The 18,279-nt window shown below is 35.4% G+C and overlaps 1 protein-coding gene across 1 annotated transcript in view; it reads right to left on the reverse strand.

Annotated features, from left to right (window-relative positions):
- LOC121441245 (sex comb on midleg-like protein 2) overlaps nt 1-17,483 on the reverse strand; it is an 88,813-nt gene extending 71,330 nt beyond the window's left edge. The window contains exons 1-5 of the mRNA XM_041642401.1: nt 17,462-17,483; nt 10,125-10,195; nt 9,143-9,377; nt 6,346-6,434; nt 4,185-4,428 (exon numbers count right to left, since the gene is read on the reverse strand). Coding sequence (XP_041498335.1) covers nt 4,185-4,428; nt 6,346-6,434; nt 9,143-9,377; nt 10,125-10,195; nt 17,462-17,483 — 661 coding nt within the window. The remainder of the gene's footprint in view (nt 1-4,184; nt 4,429-6,345; nt 6,435-9,142; nt 9,378-10,124; nt 10,196-17,461) is intronic.
- Between the last annotated feature and the right edge of the window lie 796 nt (nt 17,484-18,279).

The following is an 18,279-nucleotide window of genomic DNA, read 5'->3' on the forward strand; positions in this document are numbered from 1 at the left end:
GTAACCCAGATCCAGAACGATAAACATGGTATGTACTCAATCACAGATGTTATTAGGAGTAAAGCATAGGATAACCAACCTATAATCCACAGCCCCAGAGAGGCTAGGTAACAAGGAGGGCCCAAAGAGAGGCACATGGATTTCCCTGGGAAGGGGAAGTAGAAAAGATCTCCTGGGTACTGGAGGTAGAGGTTAGGGGAAGGAGGGAATGGGAAAGAGAGGAAGAGGCTTGGGTGGGCTGGATGCTGGAGTCAGGTTGGAAGCAGGATGGAGGGGGAGAATAACAAAAGAGAGGTCTTGATGGGCGGGCCATATTGGGGTTAGGGAGAAACCTGGTGCCAGGAAAACCTCCAGAAACCCACAAGGATGACTCCTAGCAATGGTGGAGAGGGCACCTGAACTGGCCATCTACTGTAAGCAGACTGGTGATTTCCTTTATTGCTATCAGAGACACTTTATCCAGTAACTTACAGAAGCAGAGGCAGAGATTAACAAACAAGCACTGTCCTGAGCTCCTATTCTTGTGGAAGAAAGGGAGGAGGGATTGTACCAGCCAGAGGGGTCATGATTGGGGATCATATAGAGACAGCTGACCTGAGATTGCAGGAGCACATGGAAGTTGGATCAACAGTCAGGGAGCCTGAATGGGACTGACCTAGGCCCTCTGCATGTGTGTGATAATCCTGTAGCTTGGTCTCTTTGTAAGACTTCTAACAGTGGAAGCAGAACCTTCTGGCATTTAGCTGCCTTTTGGTAACATGTTCCCCATGCCAGATTACCAGGCACTGCCTCGATGTAAGGTGAAAAGCTCAGTCCTGCCTCAATTTAATGTGCCATACTTTTGTTGAAGCCCATGGGAGACCTGCCCCTTTCTGAATAGAAACTGAGGAGTGTATGAGGAGGGTGGAAAATGGGAGTGTGTATGGGGGGGGAGGGGGGGACAGAAAGAGAGAAGGAAGAGGAAACTGGTTGGTCTGTAAAATAAGTTAAAGAAGAAAAATGTGAAAATAATGAATTTAGAAACATCTTTCCCCCGAGGTTGGACAGGATGGAGAAAAATATTTGTTGGGAGCAGTGAGACCCCAGATCCTGAATTTCTTGTAATCCCCTGATCTGAGTGCCTACAGCTGCTCTGAGCACGAGACCTTCAGGAGTTCCTGATGGCAAGAGAGTGGTTTCTGGTGGGTTTGGCTGGGGCGTGGCTATCTCTATATAATCTGCCCCTGAACCCAATAAAGGGGGCATTCTTGGGAAATTCAAGGATGACCCGTGTCGCTGTCTTTCTGTCTGTGTTTGTGTATTTTATCCTTCTGCCCCTTGCCCGAAGCTCGGTAACTGGGTGCCAGTGCACAGAGCACAGACACGGGGGTGCGGTGCGTGGCAATATTTTACCTAATTATTAGGATAATAAATACAAGTATGAGTTGTCTTTCAGGAGAAAGACAATTTACTAGCTTAAAAACATATTCTCAAAAAAAACATATTCTCTATGTCAGCAAATTATTGTATGAAATATGGAAAAATGCAAGTATGTTGCGGGAGGTCCTCCCACTCCTCCAGCCTATAGCTGCTGAGATACCAGCCCATGGGGGCGTGGTCTCTCTCCCTTTAAAAAAGCGGCCACTTCCCTCTCCTCTTCTCTCTTCACTTCCTGCTCCGCTGGCGAATAGACTCCCTTCCTGGTTGCATAGAGGGCTGTTGCATGGGACAGTGATCTGTAAGGTTTTTTCCCCTTTAAATAAATACCACCCTATTAATCATAATTCCAAACTGGTGTGGCATTGTTTGTGACTTACGCCTTCACAAGTATATGTACATAAAAGTACTTATAGCATCTAGTCTAATAATATACATACAAGTTAAAGGATTTCAATATCTAACAAACTGAAAATTTAATTAATTACATATAGTCATATGATAGAATGCATGTAGAATGAAATTGCAATTTGTAGGGACATATTTTATAAAGGAATATATGTGTTATTCAAGATATGATGGGATTGCATTTTGATAGTTGAAATGCATTTGATACACTTTGCCTGCTGAACATCATAGCTTAAACTTAAATTTAATTTATCTTAAAACATGCTCAGAAGATTTATGCTGGCTTATAGTTGGGTAAAATCATGTAACTTTAACAAAAAATCCTATTTTAAAATAAAATACTGGATATCTTATTAATTTATTGAAAACCGTACTCAAAGTAAAAAGCAGAAAGTATATATGGATATAAGAGACACATATGGGCATTTTTCAAATATCATCAGCTGTGAAAACATGAACAGTCTCCAACAGAATCATATATCCACTACCAACACCAGAAGAACATTTTCCCCCTTTTTGTCTACTGCCAATGCCTAGCACGATAAAATATTTTATCACATATTACTAGACTAGAAAATTATTAAATTTTACTATTCCAAGTATGGTTTCTCCTGAATGTTTATTGCTTTCACTAAATTGTACTGACAAAACTTGTAAATGTAGTCATCCTAAATTAGAGATCATCTACACAGTGATAATAGTATGAGAAATAAGCAAGGAAATAGAATATTCAGTATAATCTCTTTCAACCTGAAAGTTTAAAGCACAAAGTGATGTACAAATATCTTCTTGTTATTACATAAAGAAAGAAGCCAAAAGGGACTTCGGGCATGATTCATATAAGGAGGTCCTGGGTATGATTTCTATCACCACAAAATCATAACCAGAACCACCACATGGTTGGGGATGCAGCTAAATGGAGAAGAAAAAATGGTACTCGAGGAAAAAGCATTCTTATTCACACATTCCAAACTCAACCATGTTTTAAGCAAAATTCATCCATTTTCAATGTAAACTCAAAGTTTATACCTGTGATACCTACCTACAGTTCTATTCTGCATAGCAAATTTCTTCTCCTTTCTCAACAGTCACATATTTCTCTGAAGATTTTCTTTACTCAATCATCATTCTCTCCAGAGTTTGAGCTATTTCCATATTTACCATACTTTTCTATTTTTGTAATTTTTAACAGATATACCCTTCAGTCCATTTCTCTTCACTTGCAGATAAATTTTGTAAGAGCAGATACCATGTATTAACCGCCTTAGTATCATAAATAGATCTGTGTAATAGAAACACTTACCAAAATTGACCACTAACATTTACTTGCTAGATACAGCAGCAATAAACTGGTAAGTATTCCTATACTATAATGGGATGTATTAAATCACAGAAGACTTCGAGGGCAGTCAGTTACAATAAAAACATAACTATAAGCCTTTTTCTAGTCCCTAACTTCCACTATATTCCTTACCTACTTATTTTATATTTCTTTTTCATGATGCAGATAACATTTAGTGAGGTAAACTTTAATCATCTTTACATTTGATTCCAGCAGTAAATTTATATTAAACTCAAGGCCAGTATATCTCAGCAGTGTTACTTCAAAGACCACATCAGGCTTGCTTAAGCCCTTGGATGAGTTGCAAAGAGCTTTGATATTTTGTAGACATTTCATTTCTCTGAAAGAAGGCATCTACATGATCACAGTATTCAATCTAGAAATACCATTACAAATGACAAAAACTTCAATTACTGAAAAGAAATCTACAACAGCTACCACAGAGTCAGAAAGTTTACTCGCATATAGATTTTACTTGAGAATATCAGAGTACCAGTTTATCTTTAAAATATAAACAGAACCATGTAAAATATATTCCAATACTTATGTCCAATTTATAAAATTATGGTTGAGATGTACCTAATGAAATATCATGTGCAAATGTTTTTTAAAAAGGCCTTGGTGTTGAGAATAGACATTCACTCTATACTGAGCCATGTATATCCCCAGAACTCAAGTATACATTTTAATTGAATAATAATTACAGAAGCAATTTTAAATATAACCATCTCCTATACATAGCCAAGGTTTATAACAACACAGTTCCAATATTCTTAATGTGACTTTTGGCTTTGCTGATATTCTTACTTGGCATGAACTGCAAAATAAGATGTGTAGGGAGTTCTCAAGAATTCTAATTATCCTAATTTGAAACTTCCATCATCTCTAGTACCTAGACTATAGAATGTTATTAATGGTCTACCTACCATTCTAATTTGTCACCAAGTCCTAAAATCACCACTACTAAACACACTGCCATCAAAATAAGATGTAAAAAAAGAATATATAATTAGCTTACCAATGTTTCCTGGTGGCTGCAATACATCTCCTGTGAGGCAGCACCATCCAACTGGGAAGATGTCCCGAGAGTCATATTTGCACCAATAATCAAATGTCCCACTCCATCCATCAAAAGTAATATGAATTTGATCTCCTCTGACAGCTCCAATTGTGGCAGGACAGATCAAAAATGGATTTTTTCTATCGACAGCTTCAATCTTCATCCCAACTTTAAAATTATTTAGGGGTGGTGGTGGTGGTTCCTACAAAAACATTTTTAAATTTTTCACAGATAAGGTATATTAAGATCCATCTTTTCAGTGTGTTCTTTTATAATCCTTAGCAACCAAACATAGACTTCATATTCATTAGGAAGAAAGGTATTCTTAAAAATAATAAACTATTCCTTTAACTTTTTATTTTTTTCCCTGCAAAGCAAAGAATCTAGAAGGAAACAAAACTAGCCTGATCCATCCACTCACACAAGAAATATATTCTATCACATGGCAGAAATTTAAGATTCACTGACAAAAAATATTAAATATTGCTTCTAGAGAAGTATCACTTTAAAAAGTTTCCTCTCTGTTTTCAGGAAAGAAGTGTCAGAATATCAAAGATATATTTTATTCTGAAGAGATAAAAATAGAAATTGCTCTGGAAGTCAGTCACAAAACAGTAAGTCTGTGTAAAAGCATGATGACACAGAAAGATCATGCATGGAAATTCAGAAAGCTTCAGAAGTGCTGTCCACACCTTCAAGTAAGACTTGAATCTCTAGAACTAATGTTTAAATAATCTAGCCATATACAGTGAAAACATTTTGAAAACACTGGAGAAAAAATTGAAGATGACACAAGAAAGGGAGACTTCCTATACATATGAAATGGCAGTATTAATATTATAAAAATGGTTATCCTAGCAAAAAAAATCTACAGATTCAGTGCAATCTCTACCAATAGTCTAAAAAAATATTTTTTACATAAACTGAAATAAAATCTTAAAATTATATGAAAGCCCAAAATAATACCCTAGATAATCAAAACAGCCCTGAATAATAAAATCAACACTGGTGAGGGTGTCAGTATTCCTGATTTCAAGTTACACTATAGAGTCATAGTAGTAAAACCAGCATGGTACCAGGACAAGAAGACACGGTGAGCAATGGAAGAGCACTGAGGACCCAAGTATAATTACACGTACCTACAACTAACTACCTGTTTCCTGACAAAGAAACCAAAAACATACACTAGGGAAAAGGTAGCTATTTAAACAAATTGTATTGCGAAATCTAGCTATATACATGTGGAAAATGAAATTTGATCCTTTTCTCTCAATCTTCACACAAATCAAGCCAAATGAATAAAAAAATCTCAATGATAGATCTGAAACTGCAAAACTTCTAGAAGAAAGGGCAGGGAATACACTTGAGTATATTGACTGAGGTAAGAACTTGCTGAATAGGGCTCTAGTCACCCAGGATAAATACAACAATCAACAATTTTGACTTTATGAAATTAAAAAGCTTCTATACTATAAAGGAAACTGTTAATCAACTGGTCATTGTGCAGAGAATAAATGTTCTCAAGTATTAACGGGATAACCACATCCCACCATCCCACCACCACAAGCCTCAGGAACCATTGCAGAAAAGAAAGGCAGGAAGATTCTAAGAGTCAGAGGTCAGAAAGAACCAGAGCAAAACAGAATCTTTCTGGGTGTGATGGGTCTATCAGATTCATGAACTCATAAGAACTTCAGTTACTATTACGAAATGAATGGTGTCTGTTCATACCAAACTTCTGTTGAAGTATTACCAATATGAACACATTTGAAAATGGAGCCTTAATCCAGTTTGACTGGTGAGACCTAATAATAATAAGAGACCCACTAGGTGTGCACACACAGAGTTCATAAAAGGACAATAGAAGATGGTCAACTATAAACCAGTCTTCAAGGCACCTTAATTCTTATTCTAGCCTCCAAACTGTGGGTAAATATATTTAACTGTATAAATTACTCCACTTTGTTACAGTTGCCATAACAAAGTATTTGCTAACCTGCAATTTAAAAAAAAAAAAACAACTTTTTTCTATGTCAGAAAAGACAAAGTATTAAGCATTCCCATTAGAAAATAAAATCATGTGAGAGAGGACAGAGATTTCTTGTAATGCTTTTCTTACTTTCTTAAAGAACCCTGCAGGTGCCAGTTCAGATCCAGTTAGTGTTCGTAGTAAGAACATGGGCCATGATGAAACATTCATTCTGTACCCTGTTTTATAAATTAGATACGAAAAAAACCTGTGAAACTATGATAATAGAGAAAAATGGGTTACATTCACATATCATCTTCTGAGAATGACTTTCTAAGGACTTGAGTAAAAGGAGATGAATCTTCTTGTAGCTACAACCATTGCTTTGACATCTGGCAACAAAGTCAAAGTAGAACCAGAAACTTTCATTTTAGAGCAGCCATTGGATAAGGCTTGCCAACAAACACACTTATGTTGAGGACAGGCCATAATAATACAGTTGATACAAACTGCAGTTCAGTAACCCTTTTATTCTACAACCAAAAACCACACAAGAATAGGAAAAGGTGGCAAAAGGCTTCTAGCCCTTCTTCTTGGAGCCCCTGACTTTCAAAAAGATCATGTCTGTTGAACTTCACAAATATACATATACAAAATGCCATCTTATTTTAAATTTTTAAAGGTAAAAAATTATGACTATATTCTAGTTAACAATATGCATGCTTAAGTATTTAAGGGAAGGATATTTAATATCAACTATTCTGGGATACATAAAAATACGACAGATGAACACATAAATAATAAATCAATATAGTAAAATAATGAGATAGTGAGTCTATGGATACTCATTGTAAAATTATTTTACATTTTGCGTATGTCTGAAACTTTTATAAAATATTAGGAAAAAGACTTCTCTTCCTTTAGCAGTTCTTACACATACTAGACATGATCTTAAATTTAAAAGAGAAGTTACCAAAATAAGCTTGTTAAGAAATTTCACCAACTTATATCAACATTTTGCATATACAGCAGGGACTAGTTTGCTAAGTCTGTTTTCTGGAGCAACCATTTTCACTGAAAACCTGCCTCCTCAAAATGCTAGAATTGGAAAAAAGTTTCTATGACCCCCTGATGAATTCATTCACTAAGATAGAGGTGCATGTGAATCACCGACAACAGAGCTATCAACAGGCAACATATGCTAAAATGTTAAGATAGACCAAGTCATTATCAAATAAACTTTTACTGAAATCCCCAAAATATAACTAGGAAAAAAATGGTGATAGTGGAAACATGGAATGGTTGTTACTCAATTCCTACTGTCAGGCCTGACCACCTGAGTTTGATACCCAGAAAGCACATGGTACAAGGAAGAAAACTGATTTCCCCAAGTTGTACTCTGACCTTCACTTGTGTTCTGTATCACGTGTGTATACACCCACACCACAGCCACCCACCCACACACACACTAAATAAGTGTAAAAGAAATAAAAACAAGGCAAAATTTAAAAAAAAAAACTTTTTTGTAGTGGCACATACCTATAATCTCAGCATTTGGGAAACTGTAACAGGAGGATCAATATAGTTCAAGGGCAACATGAGCTACTTTACTGAGATACAGTCCCAAAAACATTGAAACAAACCTATCTTGGACAGGTAAAAAAACCAATGAAGGGGGACTGCTAAACAAGCACCTTGTCACTAAGTTTCACTGAATCTCCTTTAAAATTACTTTAAAACAATGTTTGGTAATAAGAATCGATAATAAGCTCTTTGTGAATGTTAAGTGTGTGCTCGTCTGACTGGGCTACATTCCAGTTCTTAAACTAAATCAATTTTAATTAACAAAAATTTAAAAGATAATACTAAAGTAATTATTCTCAATATTATGTATTATTGGTTCTTGGGAAATACTTTACTAATAGGGAAAAATTCATTGTGAGTTTTACATTAATTTTTATTTTAAACATTGTAAATATGAATACTAACATCTGAAATTCACTTAGAATGAAGAATGATCACCAAATCAACTAAACACTTATTTTCTTGATGTGGGAGTGTCATATATACAGATCATATGCATATTCTTCAATTCTTTAAGGTTTTTTCTAAAATATGTCATAATCATTTTGTATTTTAAAAACATAGTCCAACCAAACACTACGTGCGCTTAAACTTAAGCCCTTTGCTAAAATTTCCATTCTCTCATCTTTTTCTGTGCCTAACAGTAACTAGGTTCTTTGGTGTCTAATGGTTAGGACTGAAAGAACTCTCTCGATGTCTAAGAGGTACTGATTCTTGTACTCCTCTCAGAATGTAAAATCTCACATTCTTCCTATCCTCATCTTCATACCCAAAGTGTTGAATGGCTCAATAGACATTATCAAGAGGTGTGTCACTCACATGATGTATAATGGCTTCTTTTCTAAAGGAGTTTCTAAATTTACATGCATGGTATATGAAAATTTCTTTTGCTGCTTTAAATCTGAAGATTACTATAACATTTGCTCAAAAAATGAGGCCTTTTAGCACACTTGTGCAGTATGTATGAAAGTGTCTTAGTGCATCATATATCCTCTACTGTGACTCCCTGGCCATGAACATGTAAGAAGGCCAAAGTGGCTTTTTTTTTTTTGAGGGGGGTGGGTGCTGAGTTTGAGACAGGGCTTCTCTACAGACAACTTTGGAACCTGTCCTGGAACTAGCTCGTGTAGACCATGTTGCGGGAGGACCCAACATGGTTTGTGACTTACGCCTTCAAGACCAGCCTGGCCTCAAAGTCACAGAGATCCGCTTGTCTCTGCCTCCCAAGTGCTAGGATTAAAGGTGTGCCCCACCACTGCCCGGCTGGCCTAAGTGATTTTTAAAAGGATACTTCAAACCACCTCTAGTAAATAGCTTAGCTTACTAGTAAGACTATATTCAAGAACTGTTTCTTTCTCCTTACCCAGTGGGGGTTGAAGTAAATCTCCTTCCTGTTCACAGGTCCCAACAGGCTGTATGTCTGATGAATCAACAAGTCTCCAAAAATCATTCTTATTGTCAGTACCATCCAGTCGTAAACGCAATCTGGCACCAGTAGTTGCAATAACAGAAGCAACGCACACTGAAGCAATATTGCGAGGGTCACGGGCTTCCAATTTCATACCAACTTGGAATTCATTAGTTGGTGGAATCTTAGACTAAATATATAAACAACATTGTGTTAAAATGCATGAACTGTAAGAAAAACAGATGGTAAATTAAGTTACCAGAATACTTAGGAGACATTATTTAGGTAGAGTCACAGCAGGTGAATGAGGTCAGTGTTACAAGGCTCAAGGAAAAGTCTCCCTTTTGACTGACATGCAGAAAAAAATTTGCTGGTTATCACTATCCTCACACACCTGTATATCGAGAAAATACAAATATAGTCTATAAAATACATCCTGAAAGACATTAAAAAATAAGAATCCTATTAAGCTATTCCCCTTGAAATGAACAAACTAGAAGTCCTATCAAAGTCTATGATAAAGTTAAACTTTCCAACACACTTCAAACACCTTACACACCTTTAGCCTTGATCCTACAGTGCTCTATCTACCTTGCATTCCAGCTACTCTGTGCCATCTCTTAATACTTAAATTGTTTTGCATGTTTTCTTTCTTCTCATTCTAACAATCTTAAATAGCATCTGTTCCATGGAGCTCTTTCAGTACGAGTTATTATGTTTGTTATATTTGCTATTTTTGTCTTTCCCTCTAAATGGGCAATTTTAAGGGCTTACTATAGCTAGCAAAATAACTGCAAATAGATCACTTGGTTTTGGGTGGCACAAACATAATCCTACTTTCTCCTCATACTACCAGAAACCTGAAACCACATAGTTACTCTTCCACATGCTAAGGTTGTACATTAATGTATAAAGTCTCAACAGAATTTTGGCATACCTGTCTGAAGTACTCTGAAGGAGCACTTATAGAACCAGTTTCTTTCAAATACTTGTCCCAGTCAAAATAATCTGGAAAAAAAACATAAAATAGGTTAGGTTCGGAGTATATAGTTATGATTTTTTCTCTGAATAGCGTAAGAATTAATATGTACATAGAACAAGGAGGGATATAGGAGGGTTCTGATGGGTGCAAATGGAAGGGGAAAGTGTTATACTTACATTATAATCTCAAAAATTAAAAAAGGGAAACAATACTTTCTACAAACCAAGTTCAAACTTCTTAATTTATATTCAGTTATGCAAGAAATAAAATCAACTTCCTAATAATAATGGTCCTAATGGAAATGATAACCCATATCCTCTCAATGAATTGTGGACTAAAGCAGAGTGATTTTGAAGGAATGGGTTGGGGGTGTGAAGTAGAAGTAGAGGTTCAAGACTTTACACTGCAAGAAAGGTGTGGATACCATAAACAACTAGAAAAATTTATAGATTAGAAAATTTGTATATGTGTCAAATATACATTTGATCATCAATATTGTTGACATTATACCATTCCATTAATATGAAGGCACTTTGGTTTTTTTTTTTGGGGGGGGGGGGAGTGTTGCAGGAGGTCCTTCCGCTCCTCCAGCCAATAGCCGCTGAGATACCAGCCCATTGGGGCGTGGTCTCTCTCCCTTTAAAAAAGCGGCCACTTCCCTTCTCGCTCTCTCTTACTTCCTGCTCTGCTTCTGGCGACTAGACTCCCTTCCTGATTGCACAGAGGGCTGTTGTCTGGGACGGTGATCTGTAAGTTTTTTCCCCTTTAAATAAATAACCATTCTATTAATCATAATTCTAAACTGGTGTGGGATTGTTTTTGACTTACGCCTTCGCCTTCGGGGTGGGGGTGGGGGGCTAAAAGTGATTAGTATGTGTTCTAACAGAATTTTAACAAAAAGAAAATTCTGGAGAACCAAGTATTAAATTTCCATCCACAGTGTAAAAAAACATGGTGTTAAAATAGAGCAGTAAACACTGATCAGTGTGGTCACTGAAATGGATGATTTTAGTGCTATACATGTTCTATAGATTCTTGCTGTGCTCTTTCAAGAGTCTTTATAACATGCCACAGTGCTATCAGAAAGAAGTCTCTCTTCCTAGATTGAACACTTTCATTAAGCTAGCCAGACCGTCAGAACACTTGAAAAACTGACTAGAAATACTACAAAATACATATTCATATACAGAGTCTAATTTTCAAGCAAACAGAAAGTTTTTATGTTCTTGTTAAACACTATAAATTTTTGACTTCTCTTCCCTAGGTGAATCTCTGTTACCAGTTTCTGATACACAGTGCTACTTTTTTATCCTCAGCCTCCCTTATGTATGATTTCAACTATTTTTATTCAGTTGCAATACAAAATGTTAAAGAGAGAATTCCAGAGATAATTCATAAGTTTTAAATTGTACAGTTGCTGTAAGCAGTGTGATAAATCTCACATAGTCACACTCTATCCCACTCAAGAGATTTATGCCACAAATGCAACCAGCCTGCTAATCACTTAGCAACAACTTGTCATCAAGCTGCCTGCTAAAGTAACAAATAGACAGTATCCAAATATCTTACCTTAATTTCAACTTAACAATAGCCACAAAGTGCAAGAATATTGATACTCGGTAATTCAGATATGGCAGAGTGAAACCATAAAAGGCTATTCTTTCATTAAATGAAAAGGTAAAAGCTCCTAACAATGAAAGAAAAGTAGTATGCTGAGGGTCCTGATATTTATGCTAATAGCTAAGAATCTCTTATTGTGTCTTTGTCTTATTTATAAATCAAACAATTATCACATATTTATATGTAAAGCATCCATTACTATCCAGTTTCAAGCATCTACCAGAGTAGGATCTTGGAATACACCTCCCCCAAGGGAAGGACTATTACATCCTTCAAAGGATAACACAGATATCTAACATAGAGATTATTTACCAATCAATTTTCTAGAAAATACAAATAATAAAACCTGCTTTAAGTATCTGTAGATTTCTATAATATAAATATTGACACCATGGCTGACTACAGTATGCCAAACAAAACTTATTAACCACTAAGTTGGAGGAAAATGTGTACAACTAGCTCCTTCAAGTCAGTATGAGCCATCCCCTGTATACCATAAAATACTATAAGTATTCACATATCTATGCATATGTAATACACATGTTATATGTAAGATTACAGAAGTTTTCATTAAACTCAGCCAATGATCTAAAATCACAGTTTGATCCTGCTTCTAGATGGCGTAAAGTGAGTACTCCCACAGTATTGAAAATCATGAAGCAAAGTGTCAAGAACATGTACTTCAGAGTCAGATCTCCCTGTTTTCAGTATGGGTCTACGACTTATTATATAACCCTGAGCATATCATTTCACTTTCTCTGCCTCAGTTACCTTATGTAAAATATGTGAAAATGAGTATATATGGTACCATGTGTGTTTAGAATTAAATGAAATAAAGCCTATGAGTACTAAATAGTGTACAGTAAAAGATTAATGTTAAAATTGTCCCTAAAGTTGTAAATACTTAGCTTTGTCCAAAGTAAAAACTGAGATCCAAGTCCACAACTAAATTGTCAAAATATTTCCATGGTCTCCTAACATAAAAATCAGAAGTGCTACAACTCTAACTGAAGTTCTAACACCACATGATCCAACAGAGCAATAGAAGAACAAGAACAAAATAAAACATAAATTACAAACAACAAAAGACTAAGATTTAGTTGAGATTATAACACCTCAAAAAGGAAAACAATGACTAAAGACTGTGGTCATATACTTCTCAGAGAGCTAATCTTTTTCTTTGAAGAAGTATCTATGAAGATTTTAGTGAAATGAGAAAATATTTTGAATTCTGCATGCAAATGGATAGAAATAGAGAACATTATCCTGAGTGAGGTAACCCAGACCCAAAAAGATGAATATGGTATGTACTCACTCATTAGTGGATTATAGCCATAAATAAAGGAAATTGAGCCTATAATTAATGATCCTAGATAAGCTAAATAGGAAGGTATATCCTCCAAAAAAACCATATAGTTATCCTCCTGGATATTGGAAGTATACAAGATTTCCAGGCCAAAATTGAGAGCTTGGGGGTCTGGGTGGGGTGGGGGTAAGAGGAGATGGGGAGAGAGAAGTGAGAAGGGGAGGATGGAGACAGCTTGAGGGAATGGGACACTTGGGATGGAGGAGGAGTGGATATGGGAGAAGGGAAGTATATATCTTAATTAAGGGAGTCATTTGAGGGTTGGCAAGAGACTGGACTTTAGAGGGGTTCCCAGGTGTCCTAGGAGATGTCCCCAGCTTATTCCTTGAACAGCTGAGGAGAGGGCGCCTGAACTGGCCCTATACTATAGCCACTCTGATGCCTATCTTGCATATCACCATAGAACATTCATCTGGCAATGGATGGAGATAGAGACAGAGACCCACATTGGAGCACTGGACTGAGCTCCTAAGGTCCAAATGAGGAGCAGAAGGAGAGAGAACATGAGCAAGGAAGTCGGGGCCGTGAGGGGTGCACCCACCCACTGAGACGGTGGGGCTGATCTAATGGGAGGTCACCAAGGCCAGCTGGACTGGGACTGATGGAGCATGTGATCAAACCAGACTCTCTGAATGTGGCTGACATGGAGGGCTAACTGAGAAGCCAAGGACAAAGGCACTGGTTTTTGATTCTACTCCATGTACTGGCTTTGTGGGAACCTAGTCTGTTTGGATGCTCACCTTCCTAGACCTGGATGGAGGGGGGAGGACCTTGGACTTCCCACAGGGCAGGGAACCCTGACTGCTCTTTTGACTGGAGAGGGAGGGGGAGGGAAATGGAAGGAGGGGGAAGAGGTGAAAATTTGTAATAATAATAAAAAGAAAAAAGAAAATATTTAATGCATCTGATCAAAACTTTTCTTTGAGATTAAGTCTTGCTACATAGTCTGGGATGACCTCAAACTCAATCTTCCTACACAATTTGTAAATATTCTATCGTCATTTGTATCTGACTTGGCTATAATCTGAGTTACCAATTTCTATCCAGTAGTGTTCTATTAGCATAAACATTTTCTATCATATTGTTAGCCAATGTCAATCTGTAGTGTATACCAGAGACTTACTTTGCTTTACCAAAATTGTTCTTGGCTTCCCATGTGATAATCACTACCATTAACACAATGGAAACACACATGGATCCAATATTTATTAATTTAGATTTAACACACCTAACACCTACATCAACACCACAGTTGGTATTCCTAACCAGCAACCAAAAGTCAGCCTGAAGTTTTTTCTGCCTTTGTGTAATGTTCTCAGTAGAATAGGAGAACCTGAGGTCATTTTCTCTTGGGGAAGATATCTAGAAACTGATGTAACTTTTCAAAAGACAGGTGCATGCACATACATAACTGTGTGATCTGACTAGTGTGCACACACATCCACAGAGTTCTTCTTCATATTAGCCTATACTCCATTCTAATTTATACATTAGGTCTAACACATTGTGGAACATGGAATATAATAATCTCTATCAACCCCCTTGATTTTCTCTGGAGTTAATCAGAATTATAATGTATTTTTATCAGGGCCAAGCTTGGGTTCATATGCTATGTGAAGATGATAAGCAGGAAATATCTTAGATGAAATCTCTCAGTTTAATGAACAACATACATAGCATTCATTACAACTATAGTTAGGTATTTACTATCTACCAACCTACTGAAGATCAGAGAAAGCAGAAATCATACCTGTTCTGTTTGGCACTAGATAATTGCATGTGTCAAGCATTATCCAAAAAAAAAAAAGAATTTACCTCTAACAGTAACTCACTGATTACTAAAATGAAATGCCATGGTCTAGATCCTTGAAAATATATTCATATAATTGCCTAGTTGATTAGGTAATCTCATTTATATATAAAAAGTCTGATAATTTTAATTGACAAATTTCTACCATTAAAAATTGGACAAATTTGCACTTAAATATACAATTGTAATTTCATGCAATCTTTATCAATTCATCTTTAAATAAATTAAAAGTTAAAATATCACAGTACATTTTTAATCCTTTCTATGACTAAGATTCCTAAGGTATTGGAAGTTAGTATATACATACTATACCAGAAGCAACATGAGTTCATTATAACACTGAAAGAGGAAGAAAAATTATGTATTAAATAAATTACTTAAAAACCTACTTCTTTGCACAGAAGATGTACTTGAATGAGTTGTTTTCTCTTGATTGTCCTTCTTGACATCCATTGATTCTAACCAAAGGGAAAGAAAATAAAATTGGAATAGTCTGAAAGAACACTTCAAAGATTATATAATTAGTTTAATATTTAAATGAGAACATATTTAAATTTTATGATTATCTTCATTTGCTATGTGTCCTAATACTTTCTAGTGCATTCTACACTTTATAATTTACTTTTCCATTTTCTTTACTGTATTTTTCACTACTAAAATGTTTTATAAAATTAAGTATTTAATTCTGCCCGTGTTGCTCAGTAATACATGTTTGCAACATAGACCAGGATCTGGGATATATAATGCCCTAAAACATGTTAAGTGAATGTGTCAATAATCTAAATCAACTGTTGGTGGATCCTTACACTGCTTAAAATAATTTCCTAGAAATAAGTGATGCTTTCAAGTGTTTAAAAAAACATCACATGCAAGCTAGAATAAAACACAATGTACTACTCAGGTTTTTTTGTATGCTAAACTACATATTTCAATGAGGGCTCAAAATTCTTGAGATGTCACCAAATATAAAATATATCACTTCACTCAGACAAATTAGAGTATATATGAAAGAAATAATTATAAAATATAATGCTAAAATATCCTAAGTTCTTAATATCATCAAATAATCAACAGTATCATTGTTTTTCAAATGTCTTTCATTATCTTAAGTGTGACTGCTTGAATCTCAGGACTCAGAGTTTCCATATAGCAATGGTTGATATGTATTTCAGGTTTTGATTAAGAAATCCTTATAGGTCTATGAATATTTTAGGGAGACAATTCTCATTAAATTGTCTGAAGAAATCACACACTTAAAAAATTTACCAAATAGTTCTATAGTAAGAATTTCTATGACAAAAATGTTAACAGCATGGGTCTTTTTCTAAGGAAACCAACAATCTATTTATAAATACTATACCAAGGTGAGCAAACAAATAAACTAAACAAAATTAAAGGACAGCATCCAGCACTCAACATGTGATCAGAAGAAAGCAATAAGATAGACAAGATAGGATAAAGAGGCAAATGTGTGAAGAATGTATTATGGCAAATAAAGCGCAACAAAGTGCAAAGAGGTGTGGCATATGAATGAGTCAATAAGCAGACTTCTACAGAGAAATACAGGATGAAATAATTAGTCATTCATATTACAGTTAAAAGAATTGAATTCTATTTATTCTTTTTTTTAGTTCCTACTTTCTACTATTTTTAATTTTATTGTTTGGTAGGGTGAACTGAAAAAAAAAAGTGCTTTTTACATGCTAGGCAAGTCCTCCTAATGCCGAAATTACATCCCCAGACCAGGATATTTCTATTCTTACTTTGGCTTTGTAAAACCCTATTATAAGATCTATTCAGTTACCTCCAAGACTTTTAGTTTTCTTATTTGGAGGCTATAGAGAAAGTTGAGTTGGTAAGAGCACTTACTATTCTTGCAGATGACTACCACAGTACCCTATTTAGGTGGCTCACAGCTGCCTGAAACTACAACTCTAGGGCATCTGATGTCCTCTCTGTCTTCCATAGGCAACTTCACTCAAATGCACATATCCACAAAGACATAACATATACATGTAATTAAAAGTAAAAACCATTTTTAAAAGAAGACTTTACCTGAATCCCTTAAGGGACAACAGAATAAATAAGGGCAATAAAACCGACTTTAAGAAATGAATATAAGAATTCCAAGTATGTAGCAAAGAATTTATTGAGATTAGGAGCAATTTAGTTCCTCAATTACTTGATGATTATCTTCTAAATAAAGGTGCTTCTAAGAATGCTGTACCCTAATCAATTGTCAATAAAATATGTCTACAGAGAAATCTAAGAAAGCATTTCTTTTTTCAAATATGAAAAAGAAAATAATTCTGGAAGGAAAATACTAGAAACAGAGTATGACAGTATTCAATAGGGAAAAGGGTATAATCAGCAGGTAATTGTTTAATACTATGTTATTTGTTAAAACATTTTAAAGGCTTTATTTCAGAAGTTCAGTATATGCGAAGATACTTGTTAGAAACAGCTAAAAACAGTCTTTAGATAAGCAAATCTTACCTTCATTCACTGTTTGTCCCATGGTATTCCCTTCTCCTCTATTTTCCTAAAAAGCAAAACAATTAATGCCTTAAGTACCATATATTTCTGACATGTAATAGTAGCAAAATATGAATTTCAGAGTTGGATACTTAAATAAAATGAAAAGCTGCTAATGGAACACGGGTAAGTACAGGGCTTTGTTTTAGGGTCTCAAAAATGAAAGGGTAAATCAGAGATGATGGTAGATTGGCAGTCACTGAATTTTGATTTAAGGCCTTTAACAGAGCCCTCATAACATTGGTAGTAGAAAAATCATAAATGCAATGAAAAGTTCCACAAATCAAATCTTCTAATAATAATTACCTGTTAAGAGCCAAGTAAGTACTGTGGAATAGGCCTATAATCTCAGCACTCAGAAAGCTGAGGCAAGAGGATCTTAAATTTAAAGTAATCCTGGATTACACATTGAGATTCTGTCTCAAAATAGTAAATTCATTTTTAGTGGCAAACTGCTTGTTAGGAGACCTGATAGATTTAAACTACTATTAATTAGTTTTTTTCCCTGCATGTCCTCAACATGCCCCATATTCTAAAACAAATATGAAAAAGAAAATATTAGACCATCCTTCTATGAGAAGAGTCCAATCCAAGAAATATTAATAAAACACAGAATAAGCATTAGGAAAAAGATCAGGTGCATATATTTGTCTGTTGTTAAGATGGGATGGTGTACAGACTAAATGTAACTTGGTAATTAAGGGAATGTATTTATGAAGTTATGCAGAAAGATTTCTATATCTCTAGCCCAAAAGATTTATTTGCATTTAAAGCCTCAA

The sequence above is a fragment of the Microtus oregoni genome, unplaced genomic scaffold (genome assembly GCF_018167655.1).
Source record: "Microtus oregoni isolate MIOR12 unplaced genomic scaffold, Mior012 000074F_003, whole genome shotgun sequence".
NCBI classification, from domain to species: Eukaryota; Metazoa; Chordata; class Mammalia; order Rodentia; family Cricetidae; genus Microtus; species Microtus oregoni.